The sequence below is a fragment of the Anguilla rostrata genome, chromosome 7 (assembly GCF_018555375.3).
Source record: "Anguilla rostrata isolate EN2019 chromosome 7, ASM1855537v3, whole genome shotgun sequence".
In the NCBI taxonomy this organism is placed as follows: Eukaryota; Metazoa; Chordata; class Actinopteri; order Anguilliformes; family Anguillidae; genus Anguilla; species Anguilla rostrata.
The window spans coordinates 16,649,555-16,674,963 of record NC_057939.1 but is presented as its reverse complement, the minus strand read 5'-3'; the positions used below and the strand labels follow the sequence as shown (position 1 = coordinate 16,674,963).

At 40.3% G+C, this 25,409-nt stretch overlaps 1 protein-coding gene across 10 annotated transcripts in view; it reads right to left on the bottom strand.

Moving 5' to 3' along the window:
* The window catches only part of LOC135259180 (myosin-binding protein C, slow-type-like), a 37,813-nt gene that overhangs the window by 7,727 nt on the left and 4,677 nt on the right, over window positions 1-25,409 (bottom strand). For 2 of the 10 annotated variants that reach the window (XM_064343225.1, XM_064343222.1), the window contains exons 3-28: window positions 24,986-25,045; window positions 22,785-23,597; window positions 21,320-21,394; window positions 20,575-20,625; window positions 19,560-19,601; window positions 18,403-18,444; window positions 16,917-17,027; window positions 16,318-16,466; window positions 15,519-15,636; window positions 15,314-15,365; window positions 14,189-14,245; window positions 11,761-11,924; window positions 11,117-11,249; window positions 7,209-7,333; window positions 6,800-6,905; window positions 6,041-6,207; window positions 5,768-5,933; window positions 5,448-5,554; window positions 4,593-4,729; window positions 3,238-3,397; window positions 2,985-3,089; window positions 2,217-2,405; window positions 1,194-1,328; window positions 867-1,034; window positions 619-707; window positions 210-405 (exon numbers count right to left, since the gene is read on the bottom strand). In XM_064343225.1, the coding sequence (XP_064199295.1) occupies window positions 210-405; window positions 619-707; window positions 867-1,034; window positions 1,194-1,328; window positions 2,217-2,405; window positions 2,985-3,089; window positions 3,238-3,397; window positions 4,593-4,729; window positions 5,448-5,554; window positions 5,768-5,933; window positions 6,041-6,207; window positions 6,800-6,905; window positions 7,209-7,333; window positions 11,117-11,249; window positions 11,761-11,924; window positions 14,189-14,245; window positions 15,314-15,365; window positions 15,519-15,636; window positions 16,318-16,466; window positions 16,917-17,027; window positions 18,403-18,444; window positions 19,560-19,601; window positions 20,575-20,625; window positions 21,320-21,394; window positions 22,785-23,597; window positions 24,986-25,045 (3,717 nt within the window). The remainder of the gene's footprint in view (window positions 1-209; window positions 406-618; window positions 708-866; window positions 1,035-1,193; window positions 1,329-2,216; window positions 2,406-2,984; window positions 3,090-3,237; window positions 3,398-4,592; window positions 4,730-5,447; window positions 5,555-5,767; window positions 5,934-6,040; window positions 6,208-6,799; window positions 6,906-7,208; window positions 7,334-11,116; window positions 11,250-11,760; window positions 11,925-14,188; window positions 14,246-15,313; window positions 15,366-15,518; window positions 15,637-16,317; window positions 16,467-16,916; window positions 17,028-18,402; window positions 18,445-19,559; window positions 19,602-20,574; window positions 20,626-21,319; window positions 21,395-22,784; window positions 23,598-24,985; window positions 25,046-25,409) is intronic. The other 8 variants (XM_064343223.1, XM_064343224.1, XM_064343226.1 and 5 more) reach the window with 8 other exon arrangements.

Here is a 25,409-nt window from a genome sequence, read left to right as displayed (position 1 = left end):
ATAGAAGGCATCATACTTCTTTTGTTATGTTTATGGTTTTAGTGCAAAGCTTAGTGAAATAGGTTGTTCATTATTATAGTGTCTTCATATTAATCATGTTTGTTCTATCATTAAGGTCCAAGATGGTGGAAAACTAACCTATCAATGACATCAACAATCTGGAAATCCAAGACGAACTCAGCAACCTGTCTATCTTAAGATGGACTCACCCACAATCTGGATGTCTAAAATGGCAGTGTCCACATAGTTCTCCACCTGCACGGACATCTCATATTTCCCGGAGTGCTTCCTCTCGGCCTTGCGGATGAAGATAATGCTGTCGCATTCGCTGTTGCGAATGCTCACCTGTGTAGGATCCACAGCCTTCCCCCCCTTCAGCCAGCTCACCTTTGGTCTTGGTTTCCCCTGAAAACCAACCATAGGTGAGTTATGTGTCTTCAGAAATGTTACCTCCATAGTCTTCAGAAGAGTCCCCGAGTTCTGCAGTTCTTTGTCACTTATAAAAGAAACAATCCCATGACACTTAGTGTTTTCTTACAGATCAAGGATCTATTTTGAGTGGAGTCATACCCTTTCTGTCAAAGCATTACAGTGCTTAGCATATAGCTTTAGCCTTACCAGGAAGGGAATGACGAGATTAATGGCCTCTCCGACCCTGCGAATGTATGTCTGCTTCAGATGTCTCGGCAGGCGAATCTTGGGACGTTCTGTGCAGGGGGCATAAATGGTCACAGTCTGACATAGTCCAAGTGCAGTTCACTTTATGTGCTTTTGCTTTTTACACTTACGTGTGTCTTCAACTAGTTACTTGACTTTCAATATTATTTTGTGCATGTGTACATACAGGATGGGGGGAGGGGTCTCACCAATGATCTCTTTGATCAGAATGGGGTGTTGGAGCGTCCTTGGTGCGCTGGGCCCTGCTTTATTGATAGCCTTCACCCTCACGAAGATCTTGCTCTCTGGAGGCAGACCTGTGATGGTGTACTTGGTTTTCTCCGTCAGCTCCGGGTTAGCCACAATCCACTCATCGGCTACAGGCAAGACGGTGCTCTGAGTTATTGAACATTTTACAGTTCCAGAGACTACTGACTATAATTGCACTATAATTCAGCAGTGTCTTGAGTGTATATGGCTAACTTGAGTATGCAAGCTTGACATAGACATAGTGCTTTGAATGGGATTCCTCTTACTTCCTTCAAAGCAGTACTCCAACACATAGCCATCCAACCCTGCAGCACCAATGGTATCAGGGGGGCGCCACTTCATTGTCACCGAAGTGTCTGTGACATCATCCACCACCAGCATTGTTGGATCACTTGTAACAGCTACAGGGAAGAGTAGGTGGGTGAATGATAATGATGATACTGAATTGTTGAAGCGCTATCATGTAGCTAACAGTGGCAGTCAGGAATGTCAGTTAAGCATACCCTAGGACAAAGAGAATCCCTCCACAAGTAGGAGTAGCAAGCACATAAATCCTGTAAACAATTCTTCTCAAGATTGCATCCAAAAAATAAGGCAAATTAATCCTGATGACGTAGTTGGGAAGAACATACATACATACATACATAAATGTGCATTGTATGTATACCTACTATGTTAAGTATTTACACCACAATGTACATGTTCTATCTTGTGCATGTTTAGAAATGAATGATTTTTAGTGTGGGTGCATCATGGAGACATACTCATATTGGAAAGCTCAGGAAAGGAGCCTCCATCCCCTCTATAACCACCATCTTGGCCAGCATGAAATCAGTCTGTTCATCAGATCTCACTGAGAGCAGCTCTTAACTTTGATTCTTACATTCTGACACATGCCGCAGCTCTACAGAAGCCTGCAGCTGGGACAGCCGTTAGGCCATGAGGAGCGACTGATCTCCTAAACCAATAATCCTTGTGCAATTCGGCAGCCATTATAAAATCACATTTAATATCCCCTTAACTCTGCCCCCAAAGGGCCCAACTGAGATCAGAGTCAGAATGTTCTAAATGCCACAGCATCCACAGCAGCAGCTGCAGGTCAAGACGCCTCCACATTGACATCACAGGTCAAAGGTTGTGCTTTGTCTCACATACTGTACAAGGTAAGACTGAATAAATCTTTTTCCAGGCCTATTTAATTGTGCAATGTCTATATGACCAGTGGTATGACACTGGGATATAAAGACTGCCAGAATAGGAAAAGGCAGCTGGGTGAACAGCATTCTTACCCAGGGGCACAAACGCCCTGGAGTGTTCGCTGGGGCGGGACGTGCCAATGGCATTCACTGCAAACACTCTCACTTCATAGGGAACACCCTCAATCATCTTCTTAGGTTCAAAACTGGTCTCTTTGCAAAGGTCAAAGTTGAGTCTCATCCACCTGGAACTCTGTTTTTTCTTCCTCTCAATGAAGTAACCTGCAATACAAAGTTATACTTGAAACACGTGCAGATATAAGATGTACACACAGATATCCAATACATGATAAAATAAATACACAGAAGTACAACTCAAATCAAAAAAAGTTGGGACGATATGCTAAATTAAAAATTAAAACTGCAAAAAGCACATTATTTGATGTTTTACCTCATGAATTTTATTGTTTTTTAAAAATAAACACTTATTTCAATTTTGATTTTTGCAACATATTTCACAAAAAGTTGGGAGAGTAAAGCATTTACCACTTTGTAATGTTGCCATTCCTTTTCACAACACTTAAAAGACGTTTAGGGACTGAAGACACCAAGTGATTTTCACATCAACATTATGCAAATAACTTACGAAAACAAATGTACAGAATACTTTGGTGTATAATTTTGAACATATATACACATTATGAATATATACACATCACACCTGACTATCGTGCCCACATTGATGATAGATATGACTGGAATTTTAATCAGTTGTTCAACGGACTCAAATACTTTGTGCAAACACTGATAAACAGATACACAGGCATGCATGCACACACATAGTCATAACGTATTGCATACCTAAGATGGGTGAGCCTCCATCATAGATGGGCGGGTCCCAAGTCATCAAACACCAATCTCCTCCCACTTCAGGAACCATTGGGGCCTCAGGGGGGTCAGGAATGTCTGAGAATGAGGGCAATTTGTACATATGAGAGCACTACCCCGAATTCTAATCTGAGAGCACAAATCATGCCCAGAGTGAGTATTGCATCGAAATTATGGTTTTAATCCAGTCTATGATGCCATAAATTGTGATTTAATTGTGACATACCAACAACCTTCACTTTGACGGTGGCTGTGTCCTGTCCTGCTTCATTCTGCAGCACAATCTTGTAGTTGCCTGAGTCTTCCCGCTCTGCGATGTCTATTGTGAGGCTGGTGTGGTCAGAGAACGTCTCTGCTCGAACCCTACTGCCTGTATCTGGGATAACCTTTGATGGCCAAAACACACACACAAACACACACACACAAACACAGACATAGACACACATACACACATTGAGTGGGCTCCATAATGTTTGGGACAAATACTTTTTTTTCTTGATTTGATGCTATACTCCACAATTTTAAAGTTGTAATAAAACAATTCTCATATGCTTAAAGTTCTCAGATTAAAGTTTATTTTACACATTCTGGTTTTACCATGTAGAAAATACAGCACTTTTTTAAACAAGTGCAAGATGCACACCACTAGTTAGCCACTAACACAGGATAGCCAGGTTACATAAACGAGCCTTCAGCGTTTTGGAAAAAAGTCTTTTGGAAAGTTGAGACAAGAATTCACTTGAATCAGTTAAGGTTTGGGCATGTACTGTACGGCTGCCACAGGTACTGGCTCACTCGTCTTCATTATTGAGGTGACTGCTGATAGCAGCACCAGAATTAATTGTGAAGTGTACAGAAGTATATTATCTGCTCAGTTCAATTGCCTCCAAACTCATTGAATGGTGATCTATTCAACAGCAATACCATGATCTCAAAAATACTGTTAAAGCCACCAAGGGTGGCTTTAATTTCTCAAAGCCAAAAACCTGAAAATTCATGATTGGCCAAGTCAGTCACCTGATCTGAATTAAATTAGACATGTTTTTCATATGCTGAAGAGTAAACTTAAGGCAATTAGTCTCTGACAGAAGCAGGAGCTGATGATGACTGCAGTACAGGCCTGGCAGAGCATGACCATCATATTGGTCGCAGACTTCAAGCAGTCATTGCATGCAAAGGGCATGCAACAGTACTAAACATGACTACTTTAATTTACACAACATTATGTCAGATATGTAACATATGTCCCAAATATTATGCTTCCCTGGAATGGGGGGAAACAAAAGTGCTACAATTTCTACATGGTGAAACCAAAGTATATAAAATACCCTTAAATAAAAGCACAGAGAATGTGTACTTTAACCAAATGTAAATTTTTGGAATACAAATATATTGTGCAGTACAGAGCCAAATCAATAAAAATAAGTCTTTGTACCAAACATTACGGAACTCACGGTATATATATAAAATCCCTGACACTTCTGTACTCTTCTCTTCCACCACTCCACTCCTCACATTGGCTCTCCCCTTTCACACTCACTGTCCTCTCCACTCTACCTCCCCCCATAACCCCATTCTCACCCTTTCCCCCTTCATCCACACCACTCTGGGGGTAGGCTCTCCGCTAATAGGGACCTCCAGACGCAATTTGTTTCCTGCCACGATGGTCACAGTGTTGTCAGGGTAATTTAGACTGTCCAGGTACACTTTGGGGGGATCTGCATTGGACAAAATAAAACAATACCACAGGATTATTTTAATCCTGACTGTGTGCATGGCTGTATGGCATTGGTATACCCTTGCTGATGGAAAGAACAGCGCAGCCTTCCTAGAATTCAGTTTGAGGGCTGCACTGTCCTTTCCATAAGCAGCCAATTAAGGACTTGAAACAATGGTGTGTGGATTCTTTAGCTAATCAACTACTTAAATGAATAATTAGTCCTGAAACACTGAAAACCAGCAAAAACTGTGGCACTCCAGGACTGAAGTCTGATGTGGACTGTAGGGTAGTGGTGTAGGTTATTGTGTGTATGGCTGTAGGGCATGTGGTATGGAGTATGTGTTGTGTGGAGTGGATCAGGGCTGTTGTTCATAGAATAAGTGTTCAAAGATCAACGTGAGAGTTATATAATGTGGACTCCATGAAGAGGTATGAAGAGTACTATAAGTGTTAGTACTGCATGTTTAATTTGCATACAGTACTGGTGCCCTCAACTAGATGTTTTCAGTTGCACTATATTTTACATATTGTTTTGTTCTTATTTTGGTTTTGATCATTATTTAATTTAGGTTGTTGCAAGAACACTCAGCTCCTCATCTATCTACAGTAACTCAATTTTTTGATTTAAAAAAAGCATCATTCAAATCATTACAATAGAAAGCTTCAAACAAGTTCCAGGGTCAGTACTGCTGGGTGCTACACGGTGTGTGTTGTACCTATGATGTGAACTCTGGCAGAGAGGCTTTGAGAGTATCCCTCCAGCACAAAGGTGTAGTCCCCTGAATCATGGATTGAGGAGCACTCGACTTCTAGTCTGTGGTTCCTACAACAAAGGGGAAAAAGCGGTTTGTGGCTGAGAAATAATTTTCACACAATGCAAGCTGTTTCAGAGAGAATGCACTCCTACTACAAGGGGAATGAGGATGCTTGGCTGAGTGGGAATGAGGTGACTGCATACTGTAAAACTGAGGGAGGGGCCATTTGCTTTGACATGTGGACCGTGTGGTCCCTGACTGGAAGAGGGGGCTGGACGCACTTGGCTCTGTGCATGATGTTGATGCGGTCATTAGGCTGGATCAGCTGGCCGTTCCTGTACCAGCGGCCTGGCACGTTCCCAGGGGAGAGCTCACAGTGCAGCTTGAGGGGCTGACCCAAACGGATCGTCTGGTCACTCAGGTCCTGCAGAATCTTCAGAGGTTTCACTGTGGAGAAGAGGTTTAAATTGATGAGTCTGGTCGAGTGTGTGTGGAGGAGAACAGGCAGGAGGAAGAAGCACATGGAGGAGATACATATGACGAAATAAACTCACAGTCAACCTGAATGTGGGCCTGACTGGTGCCACCTGAGGCCATCAGGGAATAAGTGCCAGTGTCTTCTTTCATGGCATCGTCAATGATCAGCACGTGCTTCATCCCGTCGCTCTTGACTCGGTAGCGAGAGCGGACTCCAGTTGGGATCTCCACGCCATTCTTCAGCCTGAGAGTCAGGAACCGGGGAGGCTCTTTCAGAACCACAGACACAGGGATGCAAAGACCCTTCTCTTAGAGCCCCACAGATGAGTACATCTGCTGAACCACACTGGGAGACATTTCCAAAACATTATCAAGAAAACAAGGGTCATTACCCCTGTCATTTGGCCTCAGGACTATTATCATAAGAATGAGTCAGGACTTTGATTTAACAGATCATTAAGGACTAAATTTCATATGGCAGAAGTACCCCAATCACCACACTAATGCATATATAATCAAGAGGCATTTATTGTATTTCATTTCACTGAAATCCTTAGTGGCTGCTTGTCACTGAACACAGCTTCCAAAATTTGAGGTCTCCCACTCAAGTGAGCTCCAGGGCTTCTTAAAAGTTTTGTTTCTGAAGCCTTTCTGAAAGAATGCTGCCTGGCTGCTAATATATTTGGTACTGCCTAGAGGCAGGAGCACAGAATCCTTTGAGTAGGAGGTCAAGCTACATTTCCCCCTTACTCATCAGCACTGGTATGATGCAGAAGATCTAATTCCAACTAATCCCTCATTATAAAATCTAGCAGAAAGAGGAAAGAGCGGTGTACCATTTAACTTGAGCTCCCTCTTCAGACACCTCACATTCCAACTCAATTCGCTCGTTCACCGTGGTTTTCACCGGTTGCAGCTCTTTGGTTATTTTCACTGGTAACTCTGTGAGGGATCAGGTTGCAACATCCGTTAGGGACATACAGAATGACACCAAGATGGAGGTGGGGGGCATCTCAAAGGGAATATCTACAGTACAATTCAATAATATTTTGAATTTTATTTACGTAGTGCTTTTTACAGAGAACTGTCACAAAGATGCTTTACAGAGTAGGCAAAAAGAGGGCAAGAAACAGAGCAAAAAGAGCAAACCCTCAAATGGTGGTGAGAAAAAAACTCCCCAATCTACCAAACCGAGGCTACCAGGGTTACCACACAAAATGTGGGAAGCCTACTGTAACAGCATACCTTTAACAAACAGTTCAGTGGTAGACTTCTCATCGCCAGCGGTGACGGTGTAGGCAGCGTCATCCTGCAGGGTGCAGTTGTTGATGATCATTATCCGCTGGGTGCCTTTGTGTTCAAAGATGTACCTGCAGAGATATCCCATCAATCAGCTTACTATACTATCCTATTAGCCTCACAGCAGTGAGGAACGGGGCAGTAGAAGAGCAAACACCCAGCCCATATGGATCCGCACTGCTGTGAGTACTGCAGACGCAACCAAAAATCACCTGATCACCACTCCTGATCAGTGCTCCATACACTGTGTTTTCTGGGGAAATTTAAGAGCTGGAGTTTTGTGGATGAGGAATTCTACCAACTGGACAAAAGCCGGAATGTAGAAGACTAGAGAGCTGGTAAACTATGTAGAGAGACGTTTTGACATAAACAGACTAGATTAACTCCAATATCGCTCAGTTTTTACCCGGATATAGACTGGCTATGTACTCCTCGGCTAGAAAACAAATAAAGCCAGGTTTTCACCTGAACGCCTAGATGGCGTTTCACTGACTGTTCACAACGAAAAAATTGGTAGGAGCAATATTTCTTAAGAAGTAATTTAAGTAAATTCATAAAATTATTCATTATGAAGTAAACAAAAGGCACATTAAATGATCAAAAGTAGAAAGTAAAATTGAACAAGACTGATGAAAGTATTAGGCGTCGGACAGGGAATGGTAGCCTAATACTTAGGCATCAGCAGGTTCAAACTGGCCAACTCAGTTGGAAAATCATGAGGCAACTCAAGGAAATTGGAATGCAAATTTATTTAATACTGTGGTAAGTACCTAGCTAATTAGCCAAATACTGTAGTTTACTCTAACACAAACTGATCATTCACAAGTTTGGTAGTTTGTTTAGTAAGTTAAGTTTATGAACTTCTGAATTATAACCAACATTAAATTTTTTAGATACACAATTGCCGGGATTATGAATTCTGAAGCTAGCATGATAATTTAGCTAGTGAGCACATGTATGTTCTTCACAGTTGATAGCAACTGTATGCTTGTAACAAGTTAGACATATACTGTAGGCTATGTTTAGACCGCAGGTCTTCATACCCAGTTCTGATTTTTTGCCTATATCTTCTTGACCGCCAGTTTACATCTACACATAAAGTGACCCATATCCGATACGTGCACTCACACGGTTTACACTTGAAACAGCCCTCATGCGTACACGAGGTTACAGATACAATAGTAAACAACCACACTGCCACGGCCATATCAGCATCTGCAATGGACACAAAACGAGACAGAAATAATAATTTAAGCTCCGCAACGAAGATCCCCTGTATTTTGGCCCGTACCGACCGTTTTCTAAATTAACTATTCTAATTAATAGTTTAACTAAAGTAAGGACAGATATTAGATGTTAAGATCAGTTTGAGATTCAATTGAGTGTGCGCATGTGCTAGAAGATGTACACTGAAATTCAAGTTTCAAGCTTCAAGTTGATGTCGGTTGCCTCACCATTATAGTATACCCGTCTTTTGCTTCGCAACTTCGCCACTAGTCTAGTGGATAAATACACATAAATCCCTGTCTACTGTATTGCCTTTCAGAATATTTCTTTTTATAAATCTCCTGTCAACTCCCAAATACATGCAGAACCCTCAACCATTCAAGGACATTTCTGTTGAAAAGTTGCCACTCAGCAAACCCCAAATGTACAGACAAACTGTACATAGACAGACACACATGCATCAGCGCTGAAAGAGCTTGGGAGGACACACTCCAGAGCCCTGTTTCATGTACATGGCTAACTCAGTTAACCCGATAAGTTTGTAGATATTTTGAAATAAACACAAAGCGAGCTCACAATTTAGCCAGACTTGTTACTGGGGCAACAGAGTCTTAAACCAAAACCTGTGAAATTGTAGGTTTATGCTTAAGTTCACTGGCTATCATAAAGCCACATGTGAAAATGTGAAATCACGCATACACCAACAGAAGAAATATACACAATATTCTTGTCGATGCAGTAGTCTCCAAATGGTCTTTTTGGAAACCCAAAACTATGCAGAACGCTTATTTTGGTGGTATTGTCATCAAATTTGAATGAGGATTTGTCCAGTGTTGTGGCTATGGCTTCATTGTGAAGGCACACCCACAAGCACCTGGATCCATTTTTTTTTTAAATCATCTTTTAGGTGAGAAAAAACTTCCACTTCCACTGTGTTTGAGTTTCTGTTACTTTCTTTCAGAAATATTTAGAGTACTTCTGATTCTTGGAGAACAAACTCCTAAGGGTTACCTTTCAGAAGAGACCCAAGATTATGCTTGTTGTCAAAAGGGTTCAAGAATAGTAACCATTTTATTTTGGGTATGTCATTTTCTGCCTTGTGTTAAAAAAAGGGGGGGATACAGAAGGGGTTAAGCATCATACATGAAACAGGGCCCAGTACTGCACCAAATTGACCAGTATTCATATATACAATATGATAGCGTCATTCCAGATGGAGCAGAGTGGACGAGTGAACTTACTTCCTTTGACTTGGGTTTGAAGGTGGAGCCGGAACAGAGCCGCAGAGTGATGTGGTAGAGGTGGAGGTTATTGCAGAGAGGGAGGATCACCACGACAAGGCATGACAGACACAGAACAGAGGTACTGAGAGACATCATGCCTGGAGTGGACTGGAAGAGCCATTAGTGACGCAACAAGAAAAAGAGCACAGAGGAGCCACCAGAGGGGATCCTGGGATATGTGTGCCTCTTCACATAAAGGACCGGAAAACTGTAGTAACCTCCCAGATGGCTTTAACCATGTTTTACTTTAAATGACCACTGCCTGGTGTCCCTCACTACCACAGCCCATCCATAATGCCAGCCATTTAATGAACTCCATAACTCAACCCCTTGCATGTCAGCACATGAGGAAAGGGGTTAGTTCTATATCAACTTTGCTTTAAACTAATAGCTAAGGGTTCGGAATGAATAATATATCAAGGCCAAACAGTGAATGGCAAGGGGAAAAATTTGACTGCTGTACAACAGGGAAAGAATATTTGTAGGTACTGGTAATGACATCCACATGCATTGGAAGAAAGGGTCAATTCACAGATTGCAGGGTGCATGTGGTGAGGGCAGGGTCACAGAGAGTCAACTGCTGGCCAGAGGCAGTTCAGAGTATAACTGGGTTAAAGTCCTGTGAGGGAGGAACCACCATTTTCCTGTATGGAGGCGGACCAATATCTGGCATCATATGCTACATTTCCACCCAAATGTATCACAGGGCCAGACACTGCCCAGCCAAACCAAAGGGTACTCACAACACTGCTGTAATGCTGACATCTTAGGCATGTCACAGAAACATCGGAAGAACAATATGTTAGCTGTGATTTGACTGCCAATGGTTCACAAACTGGGCTAAAACAGCATTGCATACTGAAGTTAAATACAATGGGAGCCATGTTCAAACCAGGATAAGCGCCACCGCAGATCGTAGAACTTCCAGGTTTGGACACAGCAACCAGAACAATATGAGAGCAAAACAACCCAAGAAGATGGGTCATATGTACTGTACAATATGAATATTCGATGAGGAAATGGTCTTAAATATTGTGTGGCAACATATGTGTGCAGAATGACTAATAGATAGACAGTGACAGCCCATCTGGAATCCTGCAGTAGTGCCCAATACCCCATGATTGAAAGACATTTATGAACCATTGCTTCTCTGGCTGCAAGAAGCTGCACAGAACAGCATTAAAACCTTAAAACGCCAGAAGCCCAGCAGAGAGGATCAAACCACAAACAAAAAACATTTTATTAGGAGAGACTCCTAAAAAACGCTTTTGTTTGTAAACATTTGAAGCGTCAATAATACAAAGCATAAATTATAAGCAGATAATGAAGCCCAGAGCAACATACTTTGGGGTGGGCCTGATCTCCTGCCCATTCTTGAACCACTTCAGCTCCACAGTTGGGTCAGCCAGGTCCACCGCAAACCGGATCTTCCCACCCTTGTCCACCTGGTATGCTGGGTCCAGCTTTTTGGCAAATGCTTCAAAAGACATAGTAAATGTTGTTCAAGGCCATCAGTGGCTATACTCTGAAAAAGATCAACACTCCTATTAACAGCCTTAATTCACCTTTTCATTATAGCACCATGGTTTGGACAAGCAGAAGCAAGCATTATGTTTCCATGTGCTTTATGTCTCACTTCCTTTAAATTTCATATTTCACAGTAATGTTTCATTGGAGTAACTGGAGTACATCTCTGTTTGGTCATCAGCCTGCTTGGTAATTGTTTAGGTTTCATTATGTAACATTTTGATTCAACAATTTTTAAGTTTGGTAAAAAAAAATATTTTAGTTTGATGGTATTTAAATTTGATATCAGTTGAGTATGTTGAGATCTCTGTCTTGTAGTTATAGTTTCTATTGCTATGCATTTAGTTTGGTGGCATTTCATTATGGTAACATTTAACTTTTAATTCAACTATTCCATTCAGCTTTCACTTGGTTTGTTGAAGTTTCCCCAGCTGACAGAAAGAGTAGAAGCATATCCATACCTTCGCTCTTCTTCTCCTCCTTCTTGGTCTTCTTCAGTCTCCTCAACAGTCCCCTCAGGTCAGTGATACCATACATGAAAGCAATCCTCTCGTACTCATCGGGTCTGGCATTCCTCAAGATCTCCCACACATCCACCTCTGGGGTCTCGTCCTGCTTTGGCTCCCTTGGCACCAGAGACCATGGTCAAAGCATTAGGTGAAGGCTCACAGAGTGAAGGTCGCTACGTGTACTGAGGAACTGCACTAAGAGGAGGCACGAAAGGTTATGTGTTGTTCAACAGAAGGGGCTAGATGGTTATACTCTGTACTAATGGAAGGTAAGATGGTGCTCATTAAACCAATAAGCTAAATTGAACATGAGACTGACTGTCAGGGAGGAGTAGCATCTTGGACAAATGTTTTGAGAGTGATGGGTTTAACAGTGACACTCTTTATGGAGTTCCTCAGGACATGTCGCACAAAGGGATGGGCACAATCTTTACTCAATCTGTTCTCACTTGTAACCATACGACTTGAGGCAGTGTTACAAGGGAAGGGAAGGCTTAATGAGCAGGCTTGCATATTCTGTGGGGAGGATAAAAGCGCATTTTAATTGATTGGTGTGCCTAAGGTTTTGGGTTTGCATGTGTGTTTCTGTGTCTGTGTGCATGACACAAATTTGTGTATTCATGTATTAAATGTATAGGCAAGTGGTATTGCAGGGGTTTGTTGAAGAATGCGAGGGTTTAGAAAGGCAGTGTTTTTTCTTGAATACAGAATTGAGGATTGATACCTTTAAGAAGCTACTAAACAAAATGGTTGTTGTTTTAGAGCTGCACTGATTAATAGGCATCAGGCAGATTAATTTACCAAGGCTGGAAAAGGCATGCAGTCATATGTGTTGGTACAGGGAAGAGAGGCCTGACAAAGGATGGATTTGTAGATATATGCGCTGTACAGGATCTTCTGGTAATTGCCCATCCCTTTGTATTCTACAGGTTTATCAATTTATACTCACTGTGTGTTAGAGACATCATAAGACTGCTGGAAACCTAAAAGGGATAGCTCATGAGACTTCAGGTGTAAATTCACAGTTAGTAAAGCAATGTTACCTTGATTTAAAAAGCTTCCATTAGTGAGCAATATGAATATCATTCATCCGGCCCTTTCTTTCCAAGACATTTCTCCCAATGTCTGAAAGCTTGGAGGCCAAACAGCATGAGATATTTCATTTTAATCTTGATTCCATTGTGTTTATTTTCAGGCAAGAATTAAAAAGCTTGCTTTAAATAATATATTAAACATCACTAAAAATAAATGCACATTCTTATTTTTCAGAGTTCAAATATAACAACAATGTAGTGGTAACACTATTTTACAGCATCATTTATAAATGGTTTATTAACAAGTTACAAGCAATTCTGTGATATAATAAGTTTATTGCTATTTAAAGGTATCACTGAATTCAGGGGAGAGGCATAACATTCATTGCTGAGAATTGCAGGGGACAAAGTCCATTTAAATTATTACCTGATGTTAATAGAGCATTTATAAATGTTGCTTTTCAATGAAGTGTTACCATACTACAGGAGGCCAACACTCTTGCTTTGTCCACTACCTATAACTACAGTCCATGCTGGTGACGCTACAAGATTATGGTACTTACCCACAGTAAGGTCTAATGTTTTAATTACTTAATTCACTTTACTAACCTGTTCATTCTGAATGCATAGGAAAAAAGAAAAGACAAGCCAAAATAAATGTAATTTTTCTAAAGTGATAGATTCAGCTAACTTGCAATGCAGTTTGCCTCACTTTGAAGGAAATTAAGCAACTATGGCTACTTAGCTACTGTAAAATAATGCATTAACAATGTTTTGGACAAACTGCAATACAGTTGAATCTGGTACACTGCCTTTGAATAGTTTGATATTTTTCTCAGTGCATAACATCACGCAAGGCTGCTACAGAATGTGAACCCCCAAATAGAAAAGCAAAGAGAAAAAAAGAAAAAATTGAAAGTACGGTTATGAATTTGGGGAGGTAAAAAAGGTTTGTGTTGATGGCTGAGGTGTGCTCAGGTTTTACACTTAATACCTAATTTCATATTAATCGTGTTGAAAGGGTGAATTAGCATTCAACCATAAAGATCAAGGTGCAATACACTAAACGTACATGTATGTCTAAAGTATATATTATATTTACCTTTAGTGTTCTGTACAAACTATATTAAGCAGAATAATACTCACAAAAACCATATGAGAAAACTTTAAACCACATAAATTTGGAAGAGTAAAAGATTCAATTGTGGTGACAAGCTGAAAACAAAAGTTCACAAAAGAGAAAAAGACAAAGTAAGAATAATCAGTTGGGAGACCCTGGCCAGGGTTTCAGGGATTGAAAAAGACAAAAATCCTCTGTCCACTATGGGGTGGACTGTTATTCTCACCTATGTTTAAGGAGACCACTAAAGTCAAGTTCTCCTGCATCGTCTTGTCCTTCACTGCTGTGGTTAACAGGAAAAGATTAATAGACATTTAATGACAGCAGACACAGTAACAAACACCACAGAAACAATGCAAAAAACCAACGCAAAGTCTAGGCACTGACTGCAATCTATGCATTAGGTCAAGGCTAACGCATAATTGGGGCTTACACAAAAACCCTTCGATTTATTTTTCTGTGCCAGAAGGCTCCATACGAATTGGTTTGTGTAAGGGGAACCAAGAGTGATCCCAACTAACACACAACAATATTCTCAGTGTGCTACAGCCACATGTAACATCACTGCAAATGTACAATGTTAAAGTGATGTTGTGAGAATGTTGTGTAGGAGTTGGGATGTTTGCGTTGCTTTCAGACACATTGTTGAGAGGGACTTTTCAAGTGCAAGTGTTGGCCATATTATCAACACCTTGTGTTGGGTTGGTTGGTTGGTTTGTTAATATCCCTTATGAAGGTTTATCCCTTTGCATTTCACAGTAATTTGGCAATTTGTCAAACCATGTTCCCACAATGGTTTGCCATGAGTTGTCTGTGGTAAGTGTCATGGTTTGCATGTCTTTTCATACTCAACCATGATGTCACTTTTCTATCCAAACCATTACTGTGGATTTACCATGCTTTACCAGGGTAAACTTTTATAAGGGACCTCACTACAAGCACAGAGCACTTTTTTGCACTCCATGGTCTAGAACAATCCATTGATTGGCCAAATGATATCTCCATGTTGATTGTTCTCATTTTGCCCTTTACTCCATGTACCAGTTGGCTGACCCAGTTCAGTTTCTTATTTAGATTCTGAATTAATTTAATGAAAATTATATTTCACAATCTGCAACATATTTCTCTGATATACAGAGAGGATACTGGCTCATTCATGTAAACAGACAGATGTGTAGAATTCTTTCTGAGGCAATTATACAATAATAATAAATAATTCATTGAAAAAACTATATAATGCTTTAGAATATAAGAGATATATATGAAAGGATGAAAGAACACTGTTCCTGTGGACTTCAGATTCTTCAGTGCTCTCTGTAAAAGATATTGTTGTTAAGTGCTGCTTTTTTACCTTCTTTTAAAAGCTGATCGAATGTCAATGCTAGGAGCGGCTTCAGGGATATCTGAAAGACAGCATTAGATATTTAGGTGGATTGTTACTGCGGAAACAAATCCAGTTTCACTCTTATCGCACTTTCAAGAAAAGGCAACAGAAAGGGCTTACAATCTCACTGCCATGGTTCTGTGGACAACTCTGAGAAGACAACAGAACATACCTTTAATCTCTAAATCAAAGGAGCAGCTGTCGAATTTGTCCTTGTAGGTAACCTCACACCTGTAATTCCCAGCAAAGTTATCTTTGGCCTTCATGATGTGCATCTCGAAAGTATGAACCTGCAGGTGAGAGAAAGGTTCAGCATCAGTAAGACAGAAAGAGAAAACTATGCTAATAGAACAGCAAAATAGCAAGAAACCACTAAGCTAAAATACATTACAGTAGTAAATGTAGCACATTGTCTTATCCAGAGAGACCCACAGATGTGTATACAGCATACAAACAGGTTTAATCAAAGAGAAGAACCAATACTGAGTCAGAAGTGTCACAGCCAATAGTATTTGTCAGTGCATTAATCTACGAAATAACATTAGGTGTCACAGTATGGTACACAAATGTTACTTAAAACACATACTGTCATATCATACATTAATACAAAGGCCATGAAACCAATCCCTGGGACCAGTTCACAATTATGAATAGGTACTGTTTCACAGTGATTAGGGACCAATTTATTAAGAAAGGTATATGCAGTGATAATCAAACCCCACACATGTAAAGAAACAGTATGAAATTAAAAGGCACATTTTTTTCATGTGAAGGGTCTGCACATATGAATTGTCAATGGCTAATACAACCCAAAGAAAACACCACATCCAACTCAAAAGAAAAATAGAGATTTTAAAGTGAGGCTTTTGCAATGGAGCTGTGTTTTGCAATGGAGAGGTTTTAAATGGTGAAATTTTGGGGATATAATATGGATTTAGTATTGAAGCATTGAATAATCTGACATGCCTAACCTTGGTGAATCGGTCAAAGCTTTCCTTCAGCTGCAGGTGCTTCCCAGTCTTGCTGGCCAGATCCATCCACTTTCCTTTGAACCATTTGATAGCTGGTTTGCGCAACAGGTCTTTGGCCTCCACTTTGGCAATGAAACTTATATCGTCACCTTGAAAGCATATGAATTCAACAGTCACTTCTCATGATAATAGAAATTCTCTTTCCCATTTTTGAATGCATTCCCCAGGGCTAATTTATGCAGCAGAGGTTGTGCAATCCCTGTTCATACATCCTGCAGAGGGGTGTCTGTTTGAAAAGGCAGTAATGTAATAACTGACCCGTAGCCCACTCCTGTTCTCCCTTCAGACCAAGCAGTTAAGTAAATTGTGTAATTTAGTGATGCATTTCATAGACCCCATTCTTCTGTTTGGAAGTAATGTCAGCACAAAAGACTTTGCTCCTAAGTGAATGACCATTCTCAAATTAACTCTTTTCAGAATAAATCTCCTCAGATAAACCCTTCCTGGATTAACACTTTCCTGACCATTCCCAGATTGACTCTTTGTTGCTTAAACTTTCCTCCCAGCTCAACTCTAGCAAACTGTGCCTGTTGACTCACCCACATTGATGGAGCCACTCTGGGGTTTCTCTATGAGCAAGGTAGAAAGCTGTGTGTTCTCTGGCTGCTTTTCCAGGTCATCCAGAGACTGTCCTTCTCCCAGTGACCACACTGTTGAAGACACACACACATGCACACATAGACAAACGCATACACACCACATCATCTACCTGACTAGCACAATGTGTTGCAACATTTTTTACAATATTACAGTCTGTTTGAGATGAATAGATGAAACTGCAGCAATTCTTTCACAAGCTTTTTTTACCACCCTGTACCATGAGGTTCCAGCTACATTATAAATGGTAGCATATAAATTGTTATGGCTGCAGATTGGGAGGATGGAAAAGAAGTTGCTACGATGCACATATTCACCACAACCTTACTGCAATGTTGAAAACGTTGCAGCAACTTTGTGTGCAAGAAAGGAGGAGACTGGACTGCTTGTTCAGGAGAGCAAAAGACATGAGAAACCCTCTCAGCTCCTTCATTACTCAATCCATCTAGACCACATTCACGCAGATTGTAAGATAAAAGGTACAAGGAAAGTTAAAAATCAACACAACAGTACTATCTTAGTATGCTGATAATTCATCAGTAACGTAAAGACAATACATAAAGAAATTATAGGGTTTGTAATGAACTACATAAGTTTCATTAGAGTAAATCAAACTCTATTTTAAATATTTACGTTTTCCTCCGAAAAAGGTTTAGCAAATGTTCTTTGATATATTTTGTTGCAGATGTTCAAGCCGTCTCCCTGGTGACTAGAGGAGACAGATGTGGAGCGAGGGAGGGCCTGCAGCTGGCACAGGCATTGTTCTGGGTTTTTCTTCGGTAATCTCTTCCTCTTAGTGCTCAGCTTCGGTGCTACACTCTCTCAGGACATCAGATCTAATGTGCAACGTTCAGCTGGTGCGTGTTTAGTTTTGATCGCTCACTTCCTTCATTTTCCCATCTCATATGAAAAAGTGCAGCTGTGCAGAGACTATGGCCTCTATTCAAAAAGATGACAATGCATTCTGTCCTTCAGTTTAGCTAACATTTAGGTAACTTTTTAGCGAACAAGAAATAATTATTTTCTTGTATTGTACACATGGTTTTGCGTCAACTGTTGTATCAAGAGACAAATGGAAACACTTGCTTCTACTCAAAGCAAAGGACAGAAGTCATTACAGCTTCACTGAATGGAGACCACCGTTCGTCATTTCCAAAAGCCTCATAGCTTCCTACAAGCATCAGATAGACAATACCATGAAGTTTTGGAAACTGTTCTTTTTCACTGAGAATAAAGGTTGTGGTCCAATGAACCCAAATGTGTTAAGAACTGTTTTGGCATGCTCCATTGGGCTAGCCATACTGGGAAGATGAAGACCGGGTCACTAGTTGTGTAGATAGATCTGCTCCAGTAGGGTGGCAGCAGACAGCATGTACTTTAGCTTATACTTAGAAGCCTACTCTTATTGTCATTATTGTATAGTATTACCTGAGTCTTTTCTCTCCCTGGCTGACTCAGGAACGCTATCATCTAAACGAAGACAGAGAGAAATTTACAGCATATTATGTGAAATAGTACTGTAAAGTCCATAGCAACATCTGTTGCACACAACCACATATACACAGAGGACAAGCATGCAATTGCAGATGCCCACCAGGCCAGTTCTACACTGTGGAATTCTGACATATAACCTGACATTCTGACATGAATGGTCTGCCAGTCAAAAAGCATACATTAAGTTCTACTGTGGTGGATTTTCAGGATTTATGTAAGCTTTTCTCTAAAGAGATAATAATAAATATTTATAGCAACATAGCCAAACAAACATGTATATATTTCAGCGACACACATTTTATGTTATTAATTACAGTTTGCATTTATGGTGCAAGTATAACTAATTCGGAAAATTAGTCATTTAAAAAATATTTTTTAAATCTTTGTGTTTGGGACCAGTGATTTAGGCCCTTCAGAATGGAAAAACATGTATTTTACATGGTAGTACAGTTTAACATAACATCCTTATCCACACATCCCTATCCTCAAGCCATCATTACTCAGCAGTAATCAGTGCTAAGCAGTAAAGATCAGTATTAATGGAGTCATTTTGTAATTTTGGGTATAGGACTGTTGTTAAAAATGTATTATTCTTTTGCACAGAGCTAAGACTGAAATTAAAATGTCAGACAAAATTTTGGCTTATGAATCATTTTTAGGGTAATTTTTGCCACACAAAGTCTAATGAATTTCTAATGAAGAGTCATTTTATGGTCCATCATTGTCAGAATTCCAAAGGACAAACTTTAGACTTTTATCAAACATAGACATTTATGTTAGAAAGCAGCCTCCACAAAGACATAAAGAGGAACTCACAGGATAGAAGACATCTCTATTCAAGGGCTAGTGGAAAGTGCTTGAAGATATGTCAAAATTGTGTTAATCATAAACTGACCTCAATTAAACATTTACATTACTCTTATGTGCAGCAGTATCACTAGCTTCAAAATTCACACGTAAACCTCTAAAAACAAACATGTCTCCAGCCCAAACATGTTTTCTACGACCAGGCAGTTGTAGCTACATTATGATCTACACTACACATTCCATCACAGCTGAAACTTTTGGGTTAATGCAGAGATCTTTCTTACTAGGCAGCTCAATAGACAGTTTCTTGAGTGAAATGGCCTCCTCTGTGAAAGAAAACACAGTATAAATAACCAAGTAAATTTTCAGATCTTAGAGAATGTCTGTATGTGTGTCCCTCTGGAGTGAATCTCGAAGTTGCATAACATCAGAATGAAAATCCATTGACAGAATGAAATACTTATTCTAAAATACTTACTCATTTTAATTTTTAGGTGAAAAAGTACATGGCTTCGCCTCAGACTTGACAGTTTACCAATTGAATGGAATAAATAATCAAAATAAGAAATCTTAAGTTTATAATAATCCGTCTTTTCCTTTGTAAGTGTGGTACGGTGAGACCATCAAGTATAAAATTAATTTGGATTAGGAAGTTCATCTACAAAAGTACAGAAAATACATGAATTATACATACATCTTATGTATGCACATTTGTAATAAATCATACACTGTACATACATGTTTGTATGAATTGTCCAAATACATATAGTATTCTTGTTATTCTTCATTATTCCTTTATATGAATTTACCACCATATAAAGGTCTTGTGTGCTTGTAGGAATGCATATTGATTCTGGACACTGTACAGAAAGAGCAGACACACATACATTGTAAAATGCATGTACTGTATGTATGTATTTGAGTAATACACATACACATACATTGCATTAGGTTAAATGCTAATCACATAGGCCAGTGCTCCAAAAGCACCTAAACTGGTCTGTCGATATCCCATCATATTGTATTTCTTGAAGTACCATATGGCCTTGTGGAAGAAAAAGATTTGAAAATAGTTTGAGGACAACCCAGAAAAATACCAAGTCACCGCATAACAAGCATCACAAATAACCTTTTCAAAAAAGTGTTGTTCTGTAGAAAAAACATCTTGCCTCTGTAACAGGTGTTGACTAGACTGTACCTGTGGTGTGTGGCATTCCAAAACAGCTGATCCATTGGGGTTTCCACTGTGACAATCTCTGGGTGGAGCGTTACGTGAAGACGATGTTTGTGGTTACTAACCTGATGGGGCCTGTGGTGATGGGGTTCTGCCACCAGCATCGTCATCTTTATCTGCAATAAAGGCATGATTGACACTTTGGCTGACCGGTTGCTGTGCTTCATTCTATCAACGACACACCAACCCCAACAAATGCAGTACAAGAAGGATACTTTTATGTGACATGGAAGCACAGCTTGTGAGAACACACGTGTCTATATGACATGGACATGACATCTGTAAGACACTGCAACCCTGCAAGCAATATGGCAATCATAGGAACTGCCTGTGAAGGGTACTTATTGTGAACAAGACATGAATTCATCAAAAATGTCACAGAGAAGCACAATGCCCCCCATGCGTCTTCATGTCTCTCACTCCAACAGGTTCAGGTCTAGTTGAAGAAAGCATGAGAAAATCATATTTGTTAATTTTCCATATAGTTTTGCCGATTTTCAACAGCACAGGATCTGGTGAGGGAGCTATTGCCTTGTGATCACACAGCAGTAGGTTTTCGAAAGGGTGACAATGGGTGGCTGCTGAGTGTCAGAACAGTGTTTTCCTACTGCTGGGGAGAAGGAAGTTCAAGCCCATCCTTCTCTGTGAGACCATTTACAGCTTGCTCACTCTATACATGGAGGGGGGCAGTGTACTTGTACATAGACACACACATACAGTACAATCTCTTACACATACATATATGCCCTCATACTCTCGCGCACACACACTAACACACACACACGCTAAAGGTTACATTCAGTGTCAGACCTGATGAGGGTGGGGATGGGGTAACCACCCCAGTAACTGCTTCCGTTTCCTCTTTCATTGATTTCACAGGCGGCACTGGTTGGAACAAGGCTTACATACATTATACTCACCTCACATACAGGGTACACACGACACACCAAACAGGGAACACACAAGGACACTGTGGGTTTCTCTCTGTTCGGGTAGAAGTTTGGTCACATGTACTTAATTACTTACCTCACCATATACACAAATTAAAACGCACCAGTTACACTGGCAATACCATCTGACAGAAAAAAACCTGCATTCAGAGATGCTTTGAAAGATGACAAGTTGTGAAAGAATGTAAATACAGTAACAAACAACATTCGGTAAAAGTGTGCCTCCCCTCTACCCTAAAAAAATAATCACGCTGATACAACGTGCCTCATGATAATGGCTCAGTATGTTGAGACAAAATTTAGCCTTAGGAGAAGCATGTAAAAGCATTGATAAGATGAGCTTAAAGCAGAAACTACTACTACTATCCAGTAAGCCAAGCATAAGCTGATTTGTGGCTCTTCAAAACTGAATTTCAAAAGCTTTGGGAAATTGATATAACACACAAACACAAAGTTTGTTAATTTATCATTCAGCAAAGACCCATCAGTTCAGTAAACAATAACAAACTAGCTTTGAAAGCTTACTGTGATCTATTTTAGCTGTGTAGTTTTACCTATAATAAATAATTGTCCGCAAGAGCCCTGTGTTGGACTGTTTTTATTTATTTATTTTTTTTAACTCTCCTGCCCTTCAGGTTTCATCTTCTGCCTAACAATGTTTGTCTCATAGGTATGACTAAAGGAAAAGAATAAAGTATAATTACCAGACATTACTTTGTTGAAATTAATTTAATACAGCATTTCATAATGCATGAAAATAGTGCCGTTTGAACCCCTAAAGTAATTCGCAAAATTTCAAGTCTTTATAATGAAATCCTTGTTTAAATCAAAAAGTCTTTACTGAAAGAAATGGTTCCATTTACAATTTAAAAAAAAACAATACATAAGGATAGCAAGCAGTAAGAAGCTGCCACAATAGGGTCAAATATGCACACAAGTATTTCTGAGTTTCTGCTACAGATACATATTTTGTTAAATCGTTTTTTTTTTGTGTGTGTGCCAGTCATTCAGGATATCCTCATCAAAAATTGAGATTTGGTCAATATTTTATAAGGTAATTGAAATATTTGTACAAAAAGACCACTCCAGGTAGAGTTCACATACTTTCAAGCAGCATTGTAAGTTTGGTTTGACAGAAACAGCAAACTGAATAAACATCATTTTAAAACGCTGAGTAATTCTCAATACCTCAGATTACATTAGAATGCATTCTTTAAGCCCATTGTGGAACTGAACTGGAGAGCCCTTTGTTGAACATAAATTGAGAGCACTCAGAGAGTGTTAGTGGTCTAGCAGTTTTTGCGTATTTACTGGGCTTCACTTACCAGGGTGAGGGGGAATGCTGGGGTCCTTATCCTTCAGACCATTGTCTAAAGCCTGCACAGGTTCCTTAATTTCAGCATCTACAGGCCCCACAGACTCCTTCATTCCAGCATCTACAGGCTGCACAGGCTCTGGCATTCCAGCATCTACAAGCTCCACAGGTACCTTCAGCGTGGCATCTACAACCTTCTCATTTACTTTCAGCCGAGCATCTACAGTCTTCTCATGCACTTTCAACCCAGCATCTATGGTCTTCTTGTGAACTTTCAGCCCAGCATCTACAGTCTTCTTGTGAACTTTCAGCCCAGCATCTACAGTCTTCTTATGAACGTTCAGCCCAGTGTCTGCAACCTTCACAGGTACCTTCAGCGCAGCATCTACAGGCTGCACAGGCTCTGGCATTCCAGCATCTACAACCTCCATAGGTACCTTCAGCCCAGCATCTACAGGCTGCACAGGCTCTGGCATTCCAGCATCTACAGCCTCCACAGGAACCTTCAGTCCATTATCTACAGGCTGCACAGGCTCTGGCATTCCAGCATCTACAGCCTCCACATGTACCTTCAGCCCGGCTTCTACAGGCTGCACAGGCTCTGGCATACCAGCATCTACAGCCTCCACAGGTACCTTTAGCCCAGCTTCTACAGGCTGCACAAGCTCTGGAATTCCAGCATCTACAACCTCCACAGGTACCTTCAGCTCAGCATCTACAGGCTGCACAGGCTCTGGCATTCCAGCATCTACAGCCTCCACAGATGCCTTCAGGTCTGTGTCTACAGCCTCCACAGGCTTCTTCTGCTCAGTCTCTACAGCCTCTGTACAGCAGACACAGCAGCACGGCTAAAGCAGAGCAGGACTCAGGCACAACTACCACTGTGCAAGCTTCACAAAAACAGCCACCACTCAGCAAACCACTCAAACACAGTGTATGAGGTGCACTTGCTAACAACAGACATAGAGTGGCTAGATGAGCATCAGCTATTAAACTCAGGTGCTGAATGTATGGAGCAGTGTGTCCCATGCCAGTGCATATTCAATTACCTTGTGGAAAAACTTGCTAGGATATTCAGATTGTAATTATCATTAATAAAAGATAAGACCATAAGGTAAGACTTATGGTACTTCTGCCACATGTAAATGTTAATGTTTCAGGTCAACAAGCTTCAACAGTTTAGGATTAGCTCACCAGATTCAGTGTATTCAAGATACAATCTGAGAAATATTTATAACTATTCCTGAGGTGAGTCCAATTAGGTCAGCTTGAAATTCCAACACTGTGGCCCATCTAGTGATCCTATATCTATGATAGCAAAAATTCCTCTAGTTATGGTATTTCACTCAATGAGCACGCATTGGTTTTAAGAAAGCACTTAAAGAGGACAACCCAAATGAAACAAACATTTTATTTACTTATTTATTTCAGTTTCAGTATGTACTTAAAAATCTAAATCACAGTGATCAAAAACTAGATGCAAATGACTGCCACTCATGAAAGACACAAGTAAGTTTTGGCATATAAATGGGATTGACACATGATGCAAGTAATGAAAGTCTGAATGTGGAATGCCCAATCTGGACAGCTGACATTATAAATAAGCATTTGCAACACTGATACAGTGATCAGTGAATCTGCTCCTACTGTTTAATCAGTATCATAACAGCATGTGGCTGAAAGGAAATTAAATAAAATCAACCTTACTGGGGAGTAAAGCACATTCCATTGTGACTGTAGGGTATGGATATCAAAAACCAATGTGTGCTTGACTACAGTAAATAATAATTCTTCTCTGTCCATGCTGCACCTGGAATATATTATTATACTTATTTCCATACTGCACCTCATATTGTCCAAACATGCTTAACCTGTTAATAATAGCGTGACCTAAAGGGATGATTACCAGCTTTTCTGCCCAGCGAGCACAGAACTGTTAGGAGCAGCGTGTAGAGGAACTGTGCACTGTGTGTGTTGTTGTGTGCAAAGGAAACAGTGAAATAAATACGGAGGTAAACGATTAAAATCAAACGGTCACCAACAGAACTCAAGTGTGGACACTCACTCACACAAACACACGTGACAAAAATATAGGCTGCGTGAGTGAATTAGGAAGTGTGGGAGGAAGTGTCCAGGGGAGGTGGAGAGAGAGTGGTAATAGAAAGAGAAAAAGAGGTGGGGAGGGTAAGGACACAAAGCAATTTCACCAACCTGGAGGTGGCGTAATCACAGGAGGGGGCGGAGCCTCACTATTGCCTGGTGCAACACTCTCTAAGCGTGTGACACACATAGCTAAATAATTAATTCTGCTTGATAAACTTCAGATCCACAGCAGCAAGATGGACACACAGACATTCAGCACATGAGTATTACAAACAAGACTAACTACCATCACAGATCATATGCATCTGCAAATAGAGCATTTGAGCTGTTTGATGGATTAAAAAAGTACATGAATTGTACGTACACAAAATTGTTAGCGATACATAGCATGGTCTTAACTGTAGTATTTCAGCTGTCATGAGCTGTCCAAATGGATGACAGATGTAGCAATGTCTTAAAAGCTAAAATTACAAAGTGTTTCCCAGTTAATGTGAAACATGTGTCTTACAGTGTCCAGAGTTAGGTTGTATAG